Source organism: Macaca thibetana, chromosome 5 (assembly GCF_024542745.1).
Source record: "Macaca thibetana thibetana isolate TM-01 chromosome 5, ASM2454274v1, whole genome shotgun sequence".
NCBI classification, from domain to species: domain Eukaryota; kingdom Metazoa; phylum Chordata; class Mammalia; order Primates; family Cercopithecidae; genus Macaca; species Macaca thibetana.
In genome coordinates, this window is record NC_065582.1 from 148765725 (window position 1) to 148787816 (window position 22092).

General features: G+C 43.4%; 1 protein-coding gene and 1 pseudogene across 7 annotated transcripts in view; one reads left to right on the top strand and one right to left on the bottom strand.

The window, feature by feature from the left end:
- TBC1D1 (TBC1 domain family member 1) overlaps positions 1–22092 on the bottom strand; it is a 248669-nt gene that overhangs the window by 123855 nt on the left and 102722 nt on the right. For all 7 annotated transcript variants that reach the window (XM_050790904.1, XM_050790905.1, XM_050790907.1 and 4 more), the window contains one exon: positions 342–806. In XM_050790904.1, the coding sequence (XP_050646861.1) occupies positions 342–806 (465 nt within the window). The remainder of the gene's footprint in view (positions 1–341; positions 807–22092) is intronic.
- LOC126955024 (proteasome activator complex subunit 2-like) lies at positions 9467–20144 on the top strand (annotated as a pseudogene).

Consider the following 22092-nt stretch of genomic DNA (forward strand, 5'->3'; position numbering starts at 1 on the left):
TATATCCTCTGAAATTCATATTTATTTTTAAAATCTCTCTGCTGGCTTTATTTACACGTTTTCACTGTTCTTTCCACACTGAAAAGGTGTCTTTATAATTACGAGGTGAGATAAAAATGACACATGGGCACGAGATGGATCTCTGTTTCTCCCTGATGACTGTAAAGGCTTATGGCTAAAGGAAGGATCTTATCCTAAGAAGAGAATTGTTCAGCATGAAAATATATGGATTCACACATAAATCAAAAGCAACTGACTAAGAATCTTCACTCCGTAAAGGAGATTTTCTCTTGAATGCGTATGGCACACTGGGGCTGTGCACCAGCTGGGTGATATTTTACCGTGAAGAGCATAGTTCGATTTTCCTCGATATCTGTGGGCTGCACAATATTGTGTCCGCTAATGAGGTGGTTCTCAATGTCGCTCTCCTCGAAGGAGCTGAAGAAGCCGCTGCTTCGGAGACCCCCATCCTGTAGCTCCTTCCTAAAGGCCAGAGAGCGCAGGCCGGGCTGGGAGAAAGACTTGCGCATGGGCCTGCGCCCAGGCTCCTGGCTCCCTGTGGGCGCGGCATGGGGCGGGGCGGGGCGGGGGCTCTCGGACCCCAGGCTGCCGCTGACGTGATTGAACTTCTCGATGCACTCGTCAATCAAGGCCGGCGGAGCCTTCTTGTGCGCCACTGTCACGCGGCCGCAGAAGAGCACCTCGAACTTCTTGGAAAATGTGTCATCGAACTCAGAAGGGCAGTGCAGCTCCTCCTGCCGGGCGATCTTCCCCGCCTGACGGATGGAGCTGATGATCTCAGGCACCTGCCGGGAGAGGGAGGAGTGTTATTTGGAACATGCAGTGTGGCTGGCACTCACGGAATGAATGCACCATGCTCTCTCGGGGCGCACTGCTGGCTACTCCACCACGGAGCACTGGAGGAGGAGCCCACAGCAGGGGACTAGGAATGTCTTCCCATGGGAGGTGAACACACAGCTTGCACAGAGAAGAGAAGGGGGACACTTACGAAGTACCTCTTACAGGCCAAGGGCTGCGCTAGAGGATTTACATGCCCACAGCATCCTGCAAGGTTCAACCACCAGCCCCGGGACACAAACAGCCCAACCTAGCAGGCCCTGGATTCAAGCCCAGGTTGGTCCCACTCCAAAGCTAAAGGTCCCCTCTGGAGAAGCTGTGGCCTCCCAGAGAAGTCTGTCTCCAACGTGGTTCACAAAACATGACTCAATTATTCTAGATCTCATGGCAGTATACTTTGGAAAGTCGTCTTTAATAAATGGTGGGATGAAGACGACAAAGGCTCTGCAATTATCCATAAATTATTTATTCAAATCCCAGCACCATTATTTCCTTCCATGACAACTCAGTCCTATATTTCCTAGCAGGTGAATAGTGACTAGTATGTCAACAAACCTAGGAGGTTTTAATCAAGGAGTAAGCAACTCATGACTAATATTATCACAGCAAATATGCTCACCAGGGCTTCTTCACAAGGAGACTATAAAGCTTTTGGTTTCTAATGTTTAAAATCATGATTAAAAGAATCTACTAAAAGATCTCATCTGCCATGGTGTTGTCCCTACTGCTACATCCTCTCATTATTAACCTCTGAGAAGGTTCTTCAAAGCAGCATTAGACATAAAGATGAATCCGCATGGCAGTGAATGAACAGCTGTGCAACTGCTCAGATGATGGACAGCCACAACACTAATATTTGTGGCCAGGCATGGAGTTAAACAAGGCTAAGGCAGTCATAAATTTAATCTTCAAAAGGGCCTACTTTTTGTTACGACCTAACACCTAAACCAATTTTTTCCATTTTTCTATGTAAGGAAAATTCAATTTAAGGCCCAATACCCACAGGCCCAATGTCTTTTTAACAACATTATAGAGAAATGTTAAAAATCCCCTTTCCAATTCAGGTCAAAGGTCAACACATACAGTAAAGGAGGTGGTTTTAAATTTTAAGAGTATCCTTGTATTCAGTGTTCATGACATAATTCCCAAACCCAATGACTCGAAAGATTTTTCTCTTTGTGATTTCATATCAAATACACCTTAAAGATCTCTGCCATAAAGATTATGATCTATCCTTTCAAGGTATTTTATCTACAAAGAGTCAAAAATCTTTAGGAAAGTTTTATATTTTAAATAATTGATTCCTGATGAGATCTAAATGATTTTAAAAGCCAAAATTTCAGCCAGCCGTGGTGGCTCACACCTGTAATCCCAGCACTTTGGGAGGCCAAGGCAGGCAGATCACGAGGTCACGAGTTTGAGACCAGCCTGGCCAACATTGTGAAACCCCATCTCTACTAAAAATACAAAAAATTAGCTGGGCGTGTTTAGCTGGGCGTGGGGGTGGGTGCCTGTAATCCTAGCTGCTTGGGAGGCCTCAGCAGGAGAACTGCTTGAACCTGGGAGGTGGAGGTTGCAGTGAGCCGAGATTGCGCCATTGGACTCCAGCCTGGGTGACAGCGTGAGACTCTGTCTCAAAAAAAAATAGCCAAAATTTCAACAGGTCAAGCATCTGTCTGCACTTAGCACTCGCTTGGTTATAGCCCACTTTTATACTGCCAAATAATTATACATCACGCAGAGGCCTAAAAACTGTTGGTCAATTATAAAAAGAAGACAGGACAGAGAGAAGAGAAAATAGGAAGTCTAGGTTTCATTCACATCTTTGCCAATGGTTCACAACAGAAGCCTGGTAAAAACTTAGCCACAGTTAGACTGGGCATGTTAGTGCACGCCTGTAAATCCCAGCACCTTGGGAGGCCAAGGCAGGCGGATCACTTGAGCTCAGGAGTTCAAGACCAGCCTGGGCAAAATGGCGAGACCTCGTCTCCACACAAAATACAAAAATGAGTCAGCCAAGGTGGTGTGCGCCTGCAGTCCCTGCTACTCGGGAGGCTGAGGCAGGAGGATTGCTGGAGCCCAGGAGATGGAGGCTGCAGTGAGCCAAGATGGTACCACTGCACTCCAGCCTGGGTGACAGACCCTGTCTCAAAACAAAACAAAAACAACAACAACAACAACAACAACAAAGCCATAGTGACTCTCCAAAAAAGAATTTATAAGATTTTCCTGGTAAAAGTGATTTCTGTAAAGAACATTTGTCAAACAAAAATAATCAATTTATACAAGAACCCTGCCACTCTTCTAAGCAAGTATATAAAATTATTTTAACTAGTCATGTGACTCTTCCCAATTACTAACCCCACTCTGAACAGAAAATTCAAACCTCATTCAGTCCTCTGAGGCTTATGAAAATACCTGACGTTTCTACATGCTGCGTCTTCCGCTGCATCTGAAGTGAGCAGTGACGTCTTTCATTATATATCAAAAGGTAGAGAAAATGTGTGAAGTCACATAATTTACTGGTGACTCAGTAGGAAATGGTACAAACAAAAAGACGATACAAAGTAGATCACTTGACTGTTCCCTGGATTCCCAGGGTCAGAAGAAACTGAAGAATACATCATAACTTGGTCACGATAGAGGCTGTGATAGTTTTTCCAAGGACCAATCTCTCCTATCCTTTTCTCACAATCTTAAAAAGACATACTTTAGTCAAAGACCAAAGTCTCTCTCTCCTTGCTCTGGTAAGTTTTAGTATTCAGGCATAATTGAGCTCAAGGTTCTCACGCTCAGGGTAAGGTGTGCCCTGTCATTCACAAGCACCAAGAAGTTATGCGTAATACAGATATAAAGGAGATAACTGAGGTCTAAAAACAAAAATCATTGGAATCCTGATCAGAAGACTAACAATTTCAGAACATTTGAAGGCAAAGGGCATACTGCCAAATATAGTTTCAACAACAAATTGCAAATAATTAAAAAAACCTAATGCCATTTAAACATTACTTTAAGTTAGTCAAGTATACTAAGAGACTAAAGAAAAAACGGGTTCTACCTGTGTGTAAGTTTATAAAACCCTCTACCAGAATGGACCTGGAGCACTGTTTTCTTTTCCTCTTTCTTTTTTTGAGACGGAGTTTCGCTTTTGTTGCCCAGGCTGGAGTGCAATGGCGCAATCTCGGCTCACTGCAACCTCTGCACCCCAGGTTCAAGCAATTCTCCTGCCTCGGCCTCCCGAGTAGCTGGGATTATAGGCATGTGCCACCACACTCGGCTAATTTTGTATTTTTTCAGTAGAGATGGGGTTTCTCCATGTTGGTCAGGCTGGTCTTGAACTCCTGCCCTCAGGTGATTCACCAGCCTCGGCCTCCTAAAGTGGTGGGATTACAGGCTTGAGCCACCGCGCCCGGCCTCTGGGGCACTATTTTCTAAAAAAATGAAGGCATAATGTCCACTTGTGATAAAATCCTAAATTCTTTATCTTTATAACTCCGTCCTAGACTCACCTATTTGCAAGGAGGACTTGAGTCATTTACTTCATTTGATTTCTATACATTTTTCTAGGCATCTCTAGACGCCAGAGCCAGGGATTCAAAAATGTGAGATGAATGTAAGTGAGTCCCTGCCCAGAGGAAGAGGTTTAGTTAGAATCCTTCACAGTAATTGAGATGGGGCATGTTGAGAGCCTGAACTGAGAACTAAGCCCTGAAGGCTGAGAGAAAGGCTGAATGAAGGATTCTGGAAGACAGGACCAACAGGATTTGGTGGTGCCCTGGCTGGGGGGCTGAGGACACTGAAGACGGCGCATGGTGCCAGGGCTCGGGCTTGGGTTTCTATGCGGATGGCTGTGCCACTAGCTCACAGAGGGAGTGCAGAGTGGAGAAGGTTTGGGGAGACAGTGCAATGAGTTCTGCTTTTGTCTACGCTGAGTAAGACCAGGAAGACTCGAAAGTAAAGGCATCTAGCTGGGTAAGTGGGCCTAGAGTCCAAGACAGGGGCTCTAGACTGGACATGAGCAGCTCACATCTGGGAGGGAAAGTAAAGGAAGGGAGCCAAGACAGGTCCCTGGGATACCCCAACATTTCAGGTGTAGAGAAACTGAGGAATCGCAGGCAGAAAAGGCCTGCGGGGGGAGGCAAGGATGAGGTTAGAGACGCCCAGAAAGGGGACACTCCATCTTCAAGAAAAGGAGTCAGCAATTTAGAATAGGCTAAGGGCTGAGAGAGCTGGCTGTAGCTTCTGCTCATACAGATAAGTAAAAATAAATAAGGGGAAAGACAATACTAAACCCCCAAAATAAACATGCCTAACTGAAAAATGTCCTCAAGTAAAACTTTAGTCTACAAGAACATATACTTCCAATTACAATATTTACTGCAAAAACACAGATCCTTGTAGGGCAAATACACCGAGGCCAGTGGATTTATTCCCACTGATATGATCTGGGTACTTTTAGTGAAAATCTTTTTTTAGTTTTGTCGGAGCAACAGTATCTACGTCATTTCTGTTTGCAGACATTTGCAGACAAAGTAAATCATAACCAACTATTGCACAAACAAGAACCCAAAAAGCATCTTATTGGGACAGATTCAATAAGGGTGTGGGGCTTGGTTTTAATTTTCTTTTAATGAAGAAAGAGACCTTATTTAGATACATAAAAATTAAACTCTTCTTCTGCCGACCTATTTGAGTTTATACTAAAACTCAATTTTGAGAACAAATCTGCATTTTGCTCACAACCAAAACAAGTTTCTTTGTTCACATACTAACAAATGCACAGTAATATATGAAGTTTCTGAAGCATGCATAAGTGAATACTGTTTCATATGTAGCCAGATAATGACATCCCAAGAGAATCAGAAATATTCAGTTCATAAATAAAGTCCTTATTTAAACATTTGGGTCAACTTGCTTTTTAAGGATTTAGGGATTATAAAGGATTATAAATACACTGCAAGTGTAATTTTATTCACAAGGATTTAGGAAAGAGCTCCTGAAAGAGTATTTAGAATAAAAAGTAATTTTACTTTACATTTGCTGTTTCGTTTTTCGTCAACTAGTAAGAAACAAATATTAAATAAATCTGAGGCACTGTGTATTGAAAATTCTAGCATTTTTCCCATTATTTGATAGTAATACATTCTAAGACTTCAAAAATATGGCCGGACACGTTTTGTTTTTTCCCTTAAATGAAATGCTTTCTCATTGTAAGGAGTTCAAATGAGCACTTCAAACAAAAAATATGCTATGAAATCATTTTCCAGAAGGAACAGATTTGAGGTTTGTTTTTACTGACAAGTAGTTATTTGTATTTGTTGGTCATAAGGTAAAAAGGAAGGGGGTAAAAACGAAATTAAACCAAGTATTTCCTCACTCTATCTTACATGCCTTAAATTTCATGCAAAACACTTGAGAAAATATGAGTGCCTATTACTTAAATCATTTAAACAGAAAATACCATCAGACGCTATCTAGATAGGACACAGGTAAACATTCATATTATGCAGCAGTTCAGCCTGACAGGACTAGGTTCAATCATGAAGATTTGAATATGCCTCTGACAATGAGTAAGACATGATTCCCTCTGACTTCAGGAGGCTCACACATATGTGATTTCCAATATAAGGTGACAGGTGCCAGAACACAAACATGGGAGAAGGCACAGAAGGCCGCTCCTGTGCAGAGGTCTGTCTTGTCTCTTTTGCTTCACACTGTGGTGATCTAATGCCTCAAGGCCTGCTTCATGCTTACAATTAGACAACAGGTCAGATTAATGTGTTACATCTTCCCAAGGAGAGATCAGGTGTCCCTGTTAGCTGGCTGAGGAGGCATCTGGGCAGAGGTGAAGTGCTAATGACTGTTAGCCCCTGACACAGGGGCCCCTCTTTCATCCCCTCTGCCTTATCTTTCTGTCCTTTGGGTCTTGATCTTTCATCCCATGTAAAACAGAAGTAGCATTATTCAGCTTCCCTAGTTCTGAAATGGCAAATTGGATAAGCTGTTAGTAGCTTTTAAACCCCACAGAGATAGTCAAACACAAAACACAGTTTATACTCCAAAATGATTGTGTAAAAGGTTCACTACAACCTTCTGACTGAGCAACACCTTTCCACAAACACTTAAAACTATGAAACCACAAAAGAAGTAATCGAATGGCTGTAGGAGCTAAAAGAGGGTGGAAGGAGGTGAGAAAGAAAAAGGAAGATCGTGCTGTAAGGATACAAAATTATTTTGTAGGTTTTCTAAAATAGCTTTTAAAACTTAAAACGTTGGGTGGCCAGCATAAACATAGATAGGCTTCATGGAATCACTGAATATTCAATCTGGATGAGAACGAAAGTCCTCGAAGTCCAGCCCCTTCACTGAAAGCACTGATCCTCAACTCAAATGCGGCTGCCCATGAGGATGGCCAGGATTTTCAAACCCTGATGTCCAGGTCCACCCACCACAATGAAGCAGCCCGTTTGGAGGTGGGGCCCTCACTCACTCAGTTTTCAAAGTGCCCCACCCTGGCTGTTCTAATGGGCAGCCAGAGTCCAGAGGCCTGGCTTCATCACCTGTCCTTTGTCATGTCCCAGGGAAGGCAGTGCTTCATAGGAAGGCCTCCTCCACATGCCACCCACAGCACCATCCTACCCTGATCCATTTCATTATGGAGGCCCTTGGCAAACTGTGAACAGCACGAAGGGCAGCCAAACTGCACAGATCCCTACCATGCTTACAGCAGAGATGAATAAACTGGTAGAGACAAAAAAGACTGAATCTGTCTAGACAGAGGGAATAAAGAAGCGCATAAATGACTAAACAAGCAAAGGGGAAAACAAGTGCTACAGAAGTACTAAGGAGGTTAAGAGGGTAGAGAAACGCAAAAATCGCAGAACAGGGTGCATTTCACATAAGTCATTAAAAGCAGATAGGGGTAGGGAGCGGTGGCTCGCACCTGTAATCCCAGCACTTTGGGAGGCTGAGGTGGGTGGAGGATCACCTGAGGTCAGGAGTTCGAGACCAGCCTGACCAACAAGGTGAAACCCTGTCTCTACTAAAAATACAAAAATTAGCCAAGTATGGCGGCAGGCACCTGTAGTCCCAGCTACTTGAGAGGCTGAGAGAGGAAAATCACTTGAACCCACAAGGCAAAGGTTGCAGTGAGTTGAGATCTCACCACTGCACTCCAGCCTGGGTGACAGAGCAAGACTCCGTCTCAAAAATTAATAATAATTAATAAATAAATTAAATTAAATTAAAAAATAAAAAATAAAAGCAAATAGGATACCAAACATTTACCAAACCCTGCCCTTCTTAAAATAAAACCAGTCACAAGGTGTGGGTGAAGAAAGTCAACACCAGGGACTCCAGCTCCTTGTCACTCAAGAAATTTCTCTTTCAGAATATGCCTTGCGCATGTCTTGTCTCAGTGCTCGGCTATTTGGTGAAGTCACCAGGCCTACTGATTTCAAGTCTATGAAAGTGGTGACACCGCTTAGTGAACCACCCTTGGCCAAGAAGAAGCAGACTTACGACTGCGCATCCAGATGACAACACTTACCGGCACTCATGGGGACGCTCTGGTTTCTTGGATTCTACAGAGAGGAGCATCAGGATCTTAAGGATGAGCAAAGATGACTAAAGCAGCTTCATGGAAAGGGGAAACCAAAGAAAGGAGAGGGGAAAAGAGCAGCAAAAAAGAAATAGTGTTGGGCCGGGCACGGTGGCTTGCACCTATAATCCCAGCACTTTGGGAGGCCGAGGTGGGCGGATCACAAGGTCAGAAGATTGAGCCCATCCTGGCTAACATGGGGAAACCCCATCTCTACTAAAAATACAAAAAAAATTAGCCGGGCGTGGTGGCGGGTGCTTGTAGTCCCAGCTACTTAGGAGGCTGAGGCAGGAGAATCGCTTGAATCCAGGAGGCAGAGGTTGCAGTAAGCCAAGATTGCGCCACTGCACTCCAGCCTGGGTGACAGAGCAAGACTCCATCTCAAAAAAAAAGGAAGAAATAGTGTTGGTCCCTCAAGAGGGAAAATTTCTTCCTTTGTGGCAGGGAGAAGAAAATGCATCTACTGTCTTTCCACATATTGGAGGAATGTCATCTTCCTAAATGAAGGTTATTTGGAGGTAATCATCTCCTTGTTGAAGTCTAATCTGGTTAAATGGTGACTGGTTTCTTGAACACACTTTAACTATGCAAAATTATTTTGGCCTTGCCTGTGTAATGTAAGGTTTACCTAATTCTCTAATGAAATGAATACTTTAAAAAAAAAAAAAAAGTCACCAAAGCCTCCTGGGATTCCAAATTGATTCTATTTTTTTCTCCATAAAAAAGGAGATTTAATAAAAATTTAGCTCATATCAAAAATTTTTAACAACCAGAGCCAAACTGCAATTTATGTTTGAATGCTTGCACCTTATTCCCATGCCCTCTCTGCTCCCTGCTGTGTAAAATGAGAAAGGGCTGTAATCACATACAATACAAGTGGACAAAAAAATAGGACCAAAAAACACGGGTGATTTGCAAAGTATCTACACAACGCCTCACACACGGGTCTAATATGTCACTCAGAGGTGATTGTGCTTCTCTGGAAACGCAGTTTTCTACCATGGCATCATGTCTTCTCCATGTCAGTCCCCTGGCATGGCTGCAGTGGGACTGGAGTCACTCCCCAGTGAGTGGGGCCGCTGAGACGTCACATGGCCTTGCCGGCTCTCTGGGGTTCACAGCCAGCTTTGCTTACCTATAAACAGAATCCGCCTCAATGAAAAACATAGCAAAGGAATCTTTTGGGTTTAACCAGATCTCTGAGGGCAGGACTTCATCTCTAAGTTAAAAGATAAGGCTTTCCTCCCTCAGAGGAACTAAGGAGAAAAGAAAAGTTCTCTGTACGGGGCTCAGGCCAGAAGCCACAAGAAACAGAGATGTCCCCCAGGAGGCTGCACTGCTATCTCAGAAGCCAGGCTGGGGGATCACAAGCACACCCAGACATAAACACCAGGGAAGCAAAACATCGCTGAACACTTGTCTTTCAAATCAAATCATAACCTTAATTCTCACATAATGTGCAATACCCAAGATCCAGGCAGAACTAGCCCCAGACAGCCAGCACCTTACAATCTTACTCTGTATTTAAACCACAACAAGTGAGATCAGCTTATCAGAACTGGTGCAACTACTGAAAAATGTTAAGCTTTGCTCTTGCATTCTTCCCTTCCCTATCCTCTTGCTTTAAGAGGAAAACAAAGCACACATTTACATCTCTGGAGCGCCCTCCTCTTACATACACCCTTTTTCTGCATCCTGGGGTCTCCAGTCCAAACCAGCACCGGTAGAGGTGTTGTTAGGCTCAACAGAAAGGTCAATCATTTCATAACCAAGAAGCTGCAAGACAGTTACTGCTGAACAGAAAGGCGGGGGAGATGCAAGGAGAACACTTTGCTTTCTCCCTCCAGCTCCCTGCCAGGGAGCCAGGTCAGACCCTTTCTCTGGGCTCGTTAAGTTGCTGCTGAGGCATCCTGCCTTGGCATAAAAGGGCCAACCTCAAGAACCAAGGAAAACAAATATTCACGTTTCACCTCTTTTCAATAATCTATCTTTTTTGAACACAGCTGCAGAATGCACTCTTTAATTATCTTCGGTTTCTAAAAATTAGTTCAATACACATCCACATAACAGAAAAACAGGAAAACATAAAGTTGCCCATTATCCCTGGAAACATCTACAGTTAACAATCTGGTTTTTCTGTTGTGTAGTTCTTTGTGTATACTTAATGGTAATTTCTTTTCCCAATTTTTTTAAGTGGGATCATAGTGTTCTGCAACTAACTTTTATCATCAAGGGCATATTTCGTTAGAACCCGTATTAGAACCATCTCATTCTTTTCTGATAGGTAATTAAGGCATAGATTTCATTAACTGCAAACACTGTACAAAAACAAAGTACAAAGTTTCTTTTTTTTTTTTTTTTTTTTTTAAAGCATAATCAGGATCCATCAGGTACTCTGCTCAATACTAAAGCATTTTGGTAAATGTGTGATGAGTATCCCAACCTCTGCATAAACTGCCAGGACTGCTAATTGCATTTCAGTTTAAGAAAACTGTTTAGTGTGTGCAGGTTGAGGGAGGGAGGTAAGTACAAAAATGAGAGTGAGCCCAATACTGCTTACCAGATCACAAACATTCCATTCGGAGGGAGCCAGGGATCTGGAGCAGGAACTAAAACAGAACAACCTTTAAAAAGGTAGACATGAACTCCCGCTGCTGGTCACAACTATCAGGAGAAAGTCAGCCCTAACTGCTAGGCAGCTGAAGCCAGGAATCTGTGATGCTGACAGAACCTAGGGGGAACTCTGTAGCTTGGAATGCTGAAATAAGCTGCAAGCGCTGCTTTGGGCAAGCCACTTGAGCTCGAAGAACTCGGCTCCTCTTCTATTAAAATGAGACATTACCAGCTACCTTGGAGGGTCATTTTGAGGATAAAATTAAATATTGAATGTGAAAGTTTAGCATAGAGCCTGGCCTATAATGGCTCCCAATAAATGCTAGCTGTTACCTTGATGTTTGTAAGGTAAGGAAAGGCCAACTCTTTTTTTTTTTTTTTTTTTTGGAGACAGGGTCTTGATCTGTTGCCCAGGCTGGAGTATAATGGAGTATAATGGGCACAATCATAGCTCACCACAGTCTCAACCTCCCAGGCTTGAGCGATTATCCCATTTCAGCCTCCCAAGTAGCTGGAATTGCCAGTGCATGCCACCATGCCTGGCTAGCTTTTTTGTTTTTTGTAGAGATGGGTTTTCACCATGGTGTCCAAGCTGGTCTTAAACACCTGGGCTCAAGGGATCCTGCCACCTCAGCCTCCCAAAGTGCTGGGATTATAGGCGTGAGCCACCAAACCTGACTGCCAACTTTATTAAAATAACAGTACCTAGAAGCAACAAGCTTGCTATTATTCCATCTACCTTTCAGTACAGAACGAACAATAAATGACAAAAATAATTTCTATCATACCAGCAGGCAATAGATAATGCCAATCATGTTCAAACCTTGACCAAATTTCCAAACACCCTGTAGGCAACAAAACTCTCCATCTCACCCCACCCTCAACTTTCCAGCAATTTCAAATATATGAGTATGAATGTTCTGATTAAATGGGGCTGAGGACACAGAACATGCCCCTCTCCTTCCTTCTGCCAGCCCTGGACATCATAAACACGCACAGGAACAGAGTGGGAAAACCACTACCTTACAAAATACACAAGGTCTGTGAGTGGTATCAAAAGACGCAATTACAACAAATTTACTTATAGATCTAATTGTATTTTATTCACGATTCATAAAACAGGGCAGACTCCATTCTACAAAATTGAATGAAAGCTCCCAAAAGGCAATGGCAGAACAGTAGGTATTGGAAGATGAAAACAAAGAAACAGAATAGAAAAAGCTGACTGGTTAACATCAGGTTACTTCAGGCTACTTTTCTGTAAGGGCTAAATAAAGCAGAAGGGACTTCCTTGCTACGCTGACTCAGATAGACTGGAATCTCCTGTTTTCAGGAAAAACTGGTCTGTCCTGGGATCCATCTGCTTTCTTAACATTTCAGTTTGATTACCTCACTTTTAGCATGAGTGACTCCATTTTGGTTTGGTGTGTTAGGAGCTCGGTCTAAACTAATGGCCACCCATAATTTTTAAGAGCGTCAAGCAGTTTTTATGGCACATCAAGGCAGCCCTCTAAGCCTCAGAGCACAAAATACCTAAATACTCAAAGGTCAGCTCCCAGAGAGTAGGACTGCTATCTATTTTGCTACTTATGTAGGACAAAGTGCCGAGTACACTGTCCAGCATACTGCAAGTATTCAATAAGTCTGTTCAATGTATAAATGATTGCAATGCAAAATGACCTAATGACTTCAAAGTTTTTAAGTAATGAGAAAGACGTATTTCAAATAGGTCTTAGAAGAGAAAACCACCATAAATCTGTAAATCTCCAATACAATGCCTGAGTATAGTGGGCATACAACAAATATTTGCAGAAGAAACAGATGCTGTAAAAATAGTAAACCAGAAACACGGTAGTAATTCCTTTTGTATTATAAGATATTTTCTAGACAGCTGAAGACTTTGTGGCTGGCTATTTTTATTTTAAATATTTTCGGATGGGAACTGCTTAGTATATTTTTTCAAAGCCTACAGAGAATGCAGTTTAACCCTTTCTTTTTTATGGTGGGTATATATTACAATGCCCACAAGAGCGACTAAGGTTTTGTTAAACTGTGTGCTGCTGACTATATGGGATTAGTCTTAGGTGAGAGACAGCATCTCAATTACATACCCCACATTCCTACCAATCCTGAATGAATGCAGGCATGCTCTCTAACAAGCACACCCCAGGGACTGAAGCAGAGATTCTTCAACTTTTTGTGCCATAGACCCCTCTCACAGCTTGGTGAAGCCTATGGACACTGCAGAATAAAGTTCTCAAATGCATAAATTAGAACACAAGGGATGGCAAAAGACTCAATTATGCTGAAAGGGAATTATACTAATAATTATGATATAGTACTAAGTGCTTATTGCCATATTTCACAAGATCAAGCAGCAAGTCAATAACCTACCATAACTCAAAGTAAGGATGAGCACATACAGTATTTGAGAGGTATGTAAAACTGTAAGGCATATGGAAATAACTGACGTGATATCACGATATAATAAGAACTATTTGGTCTTGACACAAGAGCATCTAAAACCCTTGGCATTTCCTGAGGGAACTGGGTAATACTAGGAATGCCTTTTGTTACTCAGAATAAGCCCCTACCAACTGTACCTAAGTTCATGCTAATGAGGTGACTCTTTTTGGGCCCTATAGCTTTAGGATTGGCGCTGGCTGCCAGAGTAAACAACTTTGTGATTAGAGGGTTGGGATTTTCCCCCTACTCCTCAACCCCTTATCTCCTGCGAGGGGAGAAAGGTGAATTAGTTACCAATGGCCAATGATTTAATCCATTATGCTCACATACTGGAACCTTCATAAAAACCCTTAAATGGTGGGATTCAGGAAGCTCCTGGGTGGATGAACTTATCGAGGTGTTGCTGGATGGCAGGCCCAAAGAGGGCATGGAAGCTCCAAACACCCCAAAACCCCATCCCATACCTTGCCTTACACATCTCTTCCATTTGGCTATTCTTGAGAGGTATTCTTTCCTTCTTTCCTTCTTTCCTTCTTTCTTTCTTTCTTTCTTTCAGACGGAGTCTTGCTCTGTCACCCAGGCTGGAGTGCAGTGGCGCAATCTCGGCTCACTGCAAGCTCCGCCTCCCAAGTTCACACCATTCTCCTGCCTCAGCCTCCCAAGTAGCTGGGACGACAGCCGCCCGCCACCACGCCTGGCTAAATTTTTGTATTTTTATTAGAGACAGGGTTTCACCATGCTAGCCAGGATGGTCTCAATCTCCTGAGCTCGTGATCCGCCTGCCTCGGCTTCCCAAAGTCCTGGGATTACAGGCGTGAGCCACTGCGCCCGGCCTTGAGTGGTATTCTTTATAATAAACCAGTAAATGTAAGTAAAGAGTGTTCTAAGTTCTGTGGGCCATTCTAGCAAATGACTGACCCTGAGGAGGAGGTCGTGGGAACTTGATTTATAGCAGGTCAGTGGGTGTCTTGGGGCAGTCTTGTGAGACTGAGCCCTTAACTTGTGGGGTCTGTGCTAACTTCAGGTAGTTAGTGTCAGAATTTAACTGATCACTGGAGACACAGTTGGTGACCAGAGAATCAGAGAAGTGGTTGTTGGTGTAGAGAAAACTCTGACACATCTGATGTCAGAAGTGTTTAGAGTAGAAACAGATCATGGTACTGTGATTTTATTGATGTTATAGTCACAGGAACTGCTACAGGCTGAGTATCCCTAGTCCAAAAATCCAAAATCTAAATGCTCCAAAATTGGAAACTTTGGAGCACCGACATGACACTCAAAGGAAATGCTCATTGGAGCATTTTGGATTTTCAGATTTGGGATGCTCTACCGGTGAGTACAATGCAAATATTCCAAAGTCCAAGACCTACAACACTTGCTGGTCCTAAGCATTTCGGATAAGGGATACTCCATCTGTAATGCTACTGGGTTTGCTGACTACATTCAAAATCAAAGAAAATATTAGATTTTCAGTTACTGGTGAGTGAAAATAAAGATGTGAACTAAAGGAAGTCCAGGGGATGGGAGGTGTCAGCTACATCTCAAAAATACAGTCACCACCACCACGAGTCATGTCTTGGGACCATGGTGCATATGTATTGCATATATGAATAATGCAGTAAAGCCAGCCCCACCATTACAGTGCAAACAAATCCACCTGAAAATGAGAAAGCCTCGCTAGATGCTATAGTCATCAAAGAAATTAAAATCAACATGAAGAGCAAATTCTAATGGGGCAAAATTCAAGTGTTCATTGGTTAGAATAATGGAATTAATTTCGACACATTATAAATTCTTCATTAATACCAGCACATTACAATCTTTTCAAATGTTACAAGTACTCAATTTTAGTGTGATGTGATTTATTGCCTAGCTAGTCTTTGGAACACAACAACTCAGTCCAATACAGAAACAGATGGAAAAGCATTTTCAACTGTCAACTTGATATTATCACTCCCAATGGAAAAACAAGAAAAGCATACCCAATAAATACCTTTGATATCTCATTTCAAGAAACTCTTAATCAGGTTGCAGCTCACTTCTGACAACCACTGCAGGCAAGTGGGCAAGCCTTTCCTCTAGAATATTCTTCCACTGACTCTCCTCCACTAATGTCTACAGGTTCTTCCAGATCCAGCCCAAATGTCTCCTCCCCTTCCTTCCTCCACAGGCCTGCTCTCTCGGGTCCTGAGGGCACCTGGTCTTCTGCTGTAACACCTGCCACAGCCCTGAGTCCTTCCCCTATACCACATGCTGGGGACAGGATGCTGTTTGATTCCCTTCTGTGTACCCTGAAGGCCTACATCAGAGTATTTGCTTAACACACACACTTTAATGTGTGAGGCAGTTTCTGTTTCTCAAAAAGTGTAAAATGCATAATATAACAGCAATTCACTCCGATTAAATATATTTACTTGAAAATACACCAAAGTGTTGCAAGTAAACTTTACCTACAACATGTAGGTTAAACATGAAAGAAACATAAAACCCTTCCACTTTTTTTTTTTTTTTTTTTTTTTTTGAGATGGAGTCTCGCTTGCCCAGGCTGGAGTGCAGTGGTTTGATCTCAGATCACTGTAACTAACCTCTGCCTCCCAGGTTCAAGCGATTCTCCTGCTTCAGCCTCTGGAGTAGCTGGAATTAGAGGCACCCACCACCACACCCAGCTAATTTTTGTTTTTTTAGTGGAGACAGGGTTTCACCATGTTGGCCAGGCTGGTCTTGAACTCCTGACTTCCCAAGTGATTCACCTGCTTTGGCTTCCCAAAGTGCTGGAATTACAGGCGAGAGCCACTGTGCCGGATGGAAAAGCCTTCACTTTCTAATTTTTACCTAATATGATGTAGGGAAAGTGTGACCAACAATATTTTATATAATCAAATACACACAGGGGAACCTAAATTTCTGACACCTTCTCTTCAACCCGGTCATTTAAGTTAACACAATATCTCAGGCATCAATACCACCTATCAGGGCCCACTGTGTGCCAGAGGCCATGCTTTCTGTGGATTATATCTCATTTAATCCTCACACCAACAATCTGAGGAAGATACCCTCATTCCCATTTTACAGAAGGCAGACTATCAGGTCAGAAACTGTGCCGCGCACTGGGTTGAAGAGTGGGGACAGACAGGTAATAACATGATTTAGAAAACAAGGCAACAGAGGCAAGGAGACTGACCACGTGCACAGAGGGGAGGTCAGGAGGGGAGGGGCAGAGAAAACCACCTAAGGGCGAGGAGGCCCAGTTGGTCAGGGGAGGCAGGCGAGGTGGGAGGTGTGGAGGAGGCCCACGACAGCCTGACCCAGCTGCCAGCAAACAGCTGAGACTAAGACAGCTGAGGCCTGCCAGGTGGGGACTTGGCCAGGTTTGCATTTCCAACAGATTGCCAGGGCTGCTGGGGAGAGAATGGGCTTGATGGACAAAACAGCAAAGGAAGGATGACAGGCAGGAGGATGAGGTGGCGATGGCTCATTCACCTGCCTTCATCCCCAAAGAGACAGTTGCTGGAGGCAGGGGCCTTGTAACCCAGTGCCTGGCACGGCACCTCACACCCAGAGTGAATACATCATGATGAAAGAACAGACAAGCAACTGAGGAGAGAGAAGGGACGCTCTCACCTAGGGCAGTGGCAATACAAAAGGAGAGGAGAGGATGAAGTCAAGAACTATCTAGAAGGTAAAGCTGGCAAGAAGTGGTAACTGAATGTGACAGGTGAGGGCTGAGGATGGGGAAAGGTTGGGAGAGCTCAGTGGGAGATGGCAGAACCACTGTGACCAAAAAAAAAATACAGAAATCTGAATACAGATTACAACTCAGTATCTATTCATACGGGTTTTCTCTTCTCAAGGACATCTTATTCCTGAACAAAATGTGGAAACTGTGCAGATAGTGAAACCAGGGTGCGCTGCAGCTCAGAGAATAGTCCCCTCGCCCATCCACCCCCAGTCTACTCTGGCATTCTAGCAAAAAAAATTATCTTTAAAAAAAAAACAAAGTAAAGGTATATGAACAGCTATTATGTCTTCTAGTTATTTCCAGCAAAAGAGATAGAATTTTAAATAGTGCTTATTAATAAAACAGATCTGGAAGGGACTACATGTGGTGGTCTCTGGGTAGTAGGAATATGTATTGGGGCTTTTCAGTAAGTTATTTTTCATATATATGTATTTTTGTAATCATAAAAAAAGGTTATTTTTAACTTTTTTAAAAGTACATTTTTCTTAAACTTTAGTCTTTTCAAGGTTACCGTCTACTGCTACTAGGTAAAAACTTCTAGGGGCAAAATCATTTTGAAAGAAGAAAAAAATCTTCATCTTAGGATAAAACTCTTTTAATGTACAAGTGAAATGGCATATAGTTCTAAGTGCCCCCAAATGCTTCATGACATAAGACACAAAAGTCTTTAAGTCAGGAAGCACAATACAGTATGAAAACAAACTTCCAAATAAACCCCAGAAACCAAAAACTTTAGATGGCAGTCTAAAAGCAATATTCAAAAGACTGCCCCTGCATTTGCATAGATAATTATCTAAGAAGAAGATCTGTAGCTTAAATTAAAATTGTGATAATACTAAGCACTGGTCTGTTTCATGAAGCTGATGGTTCAAACTTGAGTTTCGATAAACCATTAGTGTGTTAACCAAATAAATACTCTTGTTCCTTCTCAGGAACTGCAGTAAAATAAATGTGATTCAAATGATTACATATGTGGACACAGTATGGAATCACCTTGACAGCATCAAAATTAATTTTTTAAAAACAAAATAGGCCGGGCGCAGTGGCTCAAGCCTGTAATCCTAGCACTTTGGGAGGCCGAGACAGGCGGATCACGAGGTCAGGAGATCGAGACCATCCTGGCTAACACGGTGAAACCCCGTCTCTACTAAAAATACAAGAAAATTAGCCGGGCGAGGTGGCAGGCGCCTGTAGTCCCAGCTACTCGGGAGGCTGAGGCAGGAGAATGGCGTGAACCCGGGGGGGCGGAGCTTGCAGTGAGCCGAGATCGCGCCACTGCACACTCCAGCCTGGGGCACAGAGCAAGACTCCATCTCAAAAAAAAAAAAAACAAAAACAAAAAAACAAAATAATTCATAGTATAGGCTATGCCTCAAATCTACAAAGCCTTTGTTCAAATCTTTAAAAGTCAAACCCCTGTTCTCCCTATCACAGACAAAAACTCTTGGGTGGCAGACTTTGGTAAGCCAAGTGTGGGTTGGATCTCAGTCCTTGCTTGTGACACTGGCTGGGTGCCTTTGTGCAGCCCCCAACTTGCACAACCATACAGTGCAGCCCAGCCACAGCCCTGTCATCATCTTTGAGGTTCATGGTCGTTTCCAAATGAATAGAAATTTACACATTTCCAAATGAATAGAAAACTACACTAATTCATGAGTGCCAGGCTCAATCACAGGAAAGGGCTCTGAGCATATGTTATAACTATCAGTTATTTACAGTTTTAAAATATGCCAGACTAGCTTTACAGCACTAACTGCATTCTTGAGTAAAACTTATCACATGTGTTCAAGAACCCAGATCTTCATTCTGATCAGTGGCAGAAACAGGTTTTCCTCTCATACCACTTCAGTTCTTGAAATAAACTACACTCACCAAGTAACCATTCCTTTTCTTTAATTTTGATCAACAGGCAAATCAGAACTTTTGCCAATAAAGGGTATTAGTTAAAAGTAGTCGAATCTATTTTCCACTTTATATATTTTAGACTGCACACGACACCAAGGGTAACAATAACAATACTATTCATTGCTCCTTGGCATTCTCGGAGTTACAAATGTTAGATAACTTCAATATATGTTTATAAAACTCAGGCTGTGAATGTGAAGGCCCAGGCAACTGGCCGGAAGACCAGAGATCCAGCAACTGAAGCCACACGGCCAAGCCTTGTGGTGGGTGCCTGAGCAGGGAGGCCCGCACCCAGGTACGTGTCTTCAGGCAAGAGCTTTCCCAAGAAGGCAAGGAATTCCTCTACAGATTCTTGCCACAGAAAATCATATACCCGCATCAGGCCTTGCAAAACGATTCTCTCATTGTAGCTGTTTGACCTCCCTCCAGGCCCCACTGGACATCTCCATCCCAGAACCCCCACCCAAGGATGAGGTAGAAACAGAGAAGCAGGAGAAGAAAGAAGTCCCTGAGTGTGGATTTCTCCCTGGGAATGAGAAGGTTGTCGCTGCTTGCCATGGTTACGCCAGAAGTCTGGATTCTCAAAGAGAAATGCATGCTGATGATCACATGGATCCAGCACCTGATCCCCAAGACTGAGGATGGAAATGATTTGGGGTAGTAATCCAGGAGATGGTGCTGGAGAGGGTGAATGCCGTCAAGATCAAAGTGGAAGCCTTCCAGACAACCATTTCCAAATACTTCTCAGAACATGGGGATGCTGTGGCCAAGGCCTCCAAGGAGACCCATGTAACGGTTTACCGGGAGTTGGTGCAAAAGTTGGTGAGATAAGATGGCGTGTGGGGAGGTCAAGGCCAGGGTACTGGACCTGAAGGCCTTCTGTGCTGAGGTTTATCATATGATCAGCACCAACCTGGAGAAAACCCCAACCCAAAGGGTGAAGAGAAAGCATCTGTGTACTGAGCCCAGGGCTGGAAGGAAAACAAATGATCTATACTTTGTGAGGGGGCGGGGAAAGAAACCTCAGGTTGTATCCTCGCATTTGATACCTAAAAAGCAGAACTGAATGGCAAATATTTTCTTCCTGCTTTTACAGATGAAGGAAATCAAAGAAATACTGTACAGGACAAGAATGAAACAGTATGAAGTTGCACAGACAACGAAGTTTCCAAGTCTTAATTCCTAGCCAGTGCCTAACCCTCTGCTAACATTTTGCTCTACACCTTTATCTGTCCTGGCTCCCAGCATATAAGGAAGAAAATCTCATCTCCTTGTAGCACCCATCACTCCAGGTCAGTTTCCCCAGGGCTGTTGTGTCAGTTTTGAAGGGAATGAACTGCAGTACTCTTAAAATCACTTCTAGTTCCAAATTCTACAAAAATAAACTGGCTAATAGAATGAAAATACAAAAAAAAAAAAAAAGATACCCACAAAACAAAACACAAAAAATGCCAACATCAAGAACATGGTGATACAGGTTAAGTATTACATATAAACTGCAAAAAATAAAAACAAAAAAGCCCTCAGCTGGTAAGCACCCATGGAGTAGACCCAGCTTGCCAAAAGTTCATGTGAAAAAGATTTAAGGATTGTAATTGACTGTAAACCCAAGATAAGCCAACAGAATGGCCTGGAGAACAAAAGAATGAAAAGGAACAAAAAGCCTAGGGCATTAGGAGAAATGTCAACCTCACACTAAGAGAGGAGTCACAGCCTCAGCCTCCTTCTTGCTGATCAGGTCACACAGCAAGTTTCATTTTTGGTTTTAGGACACTTTCAAAGCAGCAGCAACAAGGGTAATAAAATGCATGAACAGAGGCTGGGGGAAGGCAGCAAAAATGCCTTTGCCTTGGGAAGGGGAGACATGGCAGCGGCCTTTAGAAATCTGTCGCAGGGAAGAGGCATCAGCTCCACTTTTCTCATAAATGGGAAAGAAAGAGGCTGGGCGTGGTGGTTCACGTCTGTAGTCTCAGCACTTTGGGAGGACAAGGCGGGTGGGTACTTGAACCCAGGAGTTCAAGACCAGCCTGGGCAACACAGCGGTGCACACCTATAGTCTCAGCTATTTAGCAGGCTGAGGCACGGGACTCACTTGAGCCCGGGAGTTCAAGGCTGCAGTGAGCCACGACGGTGCCACTGCACTTCATCCGGGTGACAGAGCAAAACCTCGTCTCAAAAAACAAACAAACAAAAAAACTAAGTAAGAAAGATTTCCACTTTGAATATATTACAAAGACCTTTCTTTCCACTAGAGCTCATTCAAATGGTACAGAATTCTTGAGGAGTCAGGCATCCCTTAAAAAGGTTCGAGCACCACAGGCTAGGGCTTTAGGGCTTTATTTAACAAAGACAGGCAATGAAAGCCTGCCTCTACCTTCCAGGGCCTCCTGAGCAGGTTCCCTCCAGGTAGGATTTGAAAACGGGTTTTTTTCTCCCCCTTCAGGCCTCTCAACTTCTGGGGGTGGGGTTAAGTGCTGACTTCATTTTCACGAGATCAGATATTTTACAATCAGGGAATTTCTGGAGAACCAACACCAAAACCAAGGCTGACAGGAGATAAAGACTGGCTTCGCCAGCCAAGAGCTGCTGCTGGGAATGTGCTCAAAGCTTTGTTGTGGCCGGGTGCTCTGGCTCACACCCTTAATGCCAGCACTTTGGGAGGTCAAGGTGGGTGGATCGCTTGAGGTCAGGAGTTTGAGACCAGCCTGGCTAACATGGTGAAACTCCCGTCTCTACTAAAAACACAAAAATTAGCCGGGCATGGTGGCGGGCACCTGTAATCCCAGCTACGTGGGCGGCTGAGGCAGGAGAACTGCTTGAACCCGGGAGGAGGAGGAGGTTGCAGGGAGCTGAGATTGCGCCACTGCACTCCAGCCCGATCAACGGAGCGAGACTGTGTCTCAAAAAAATA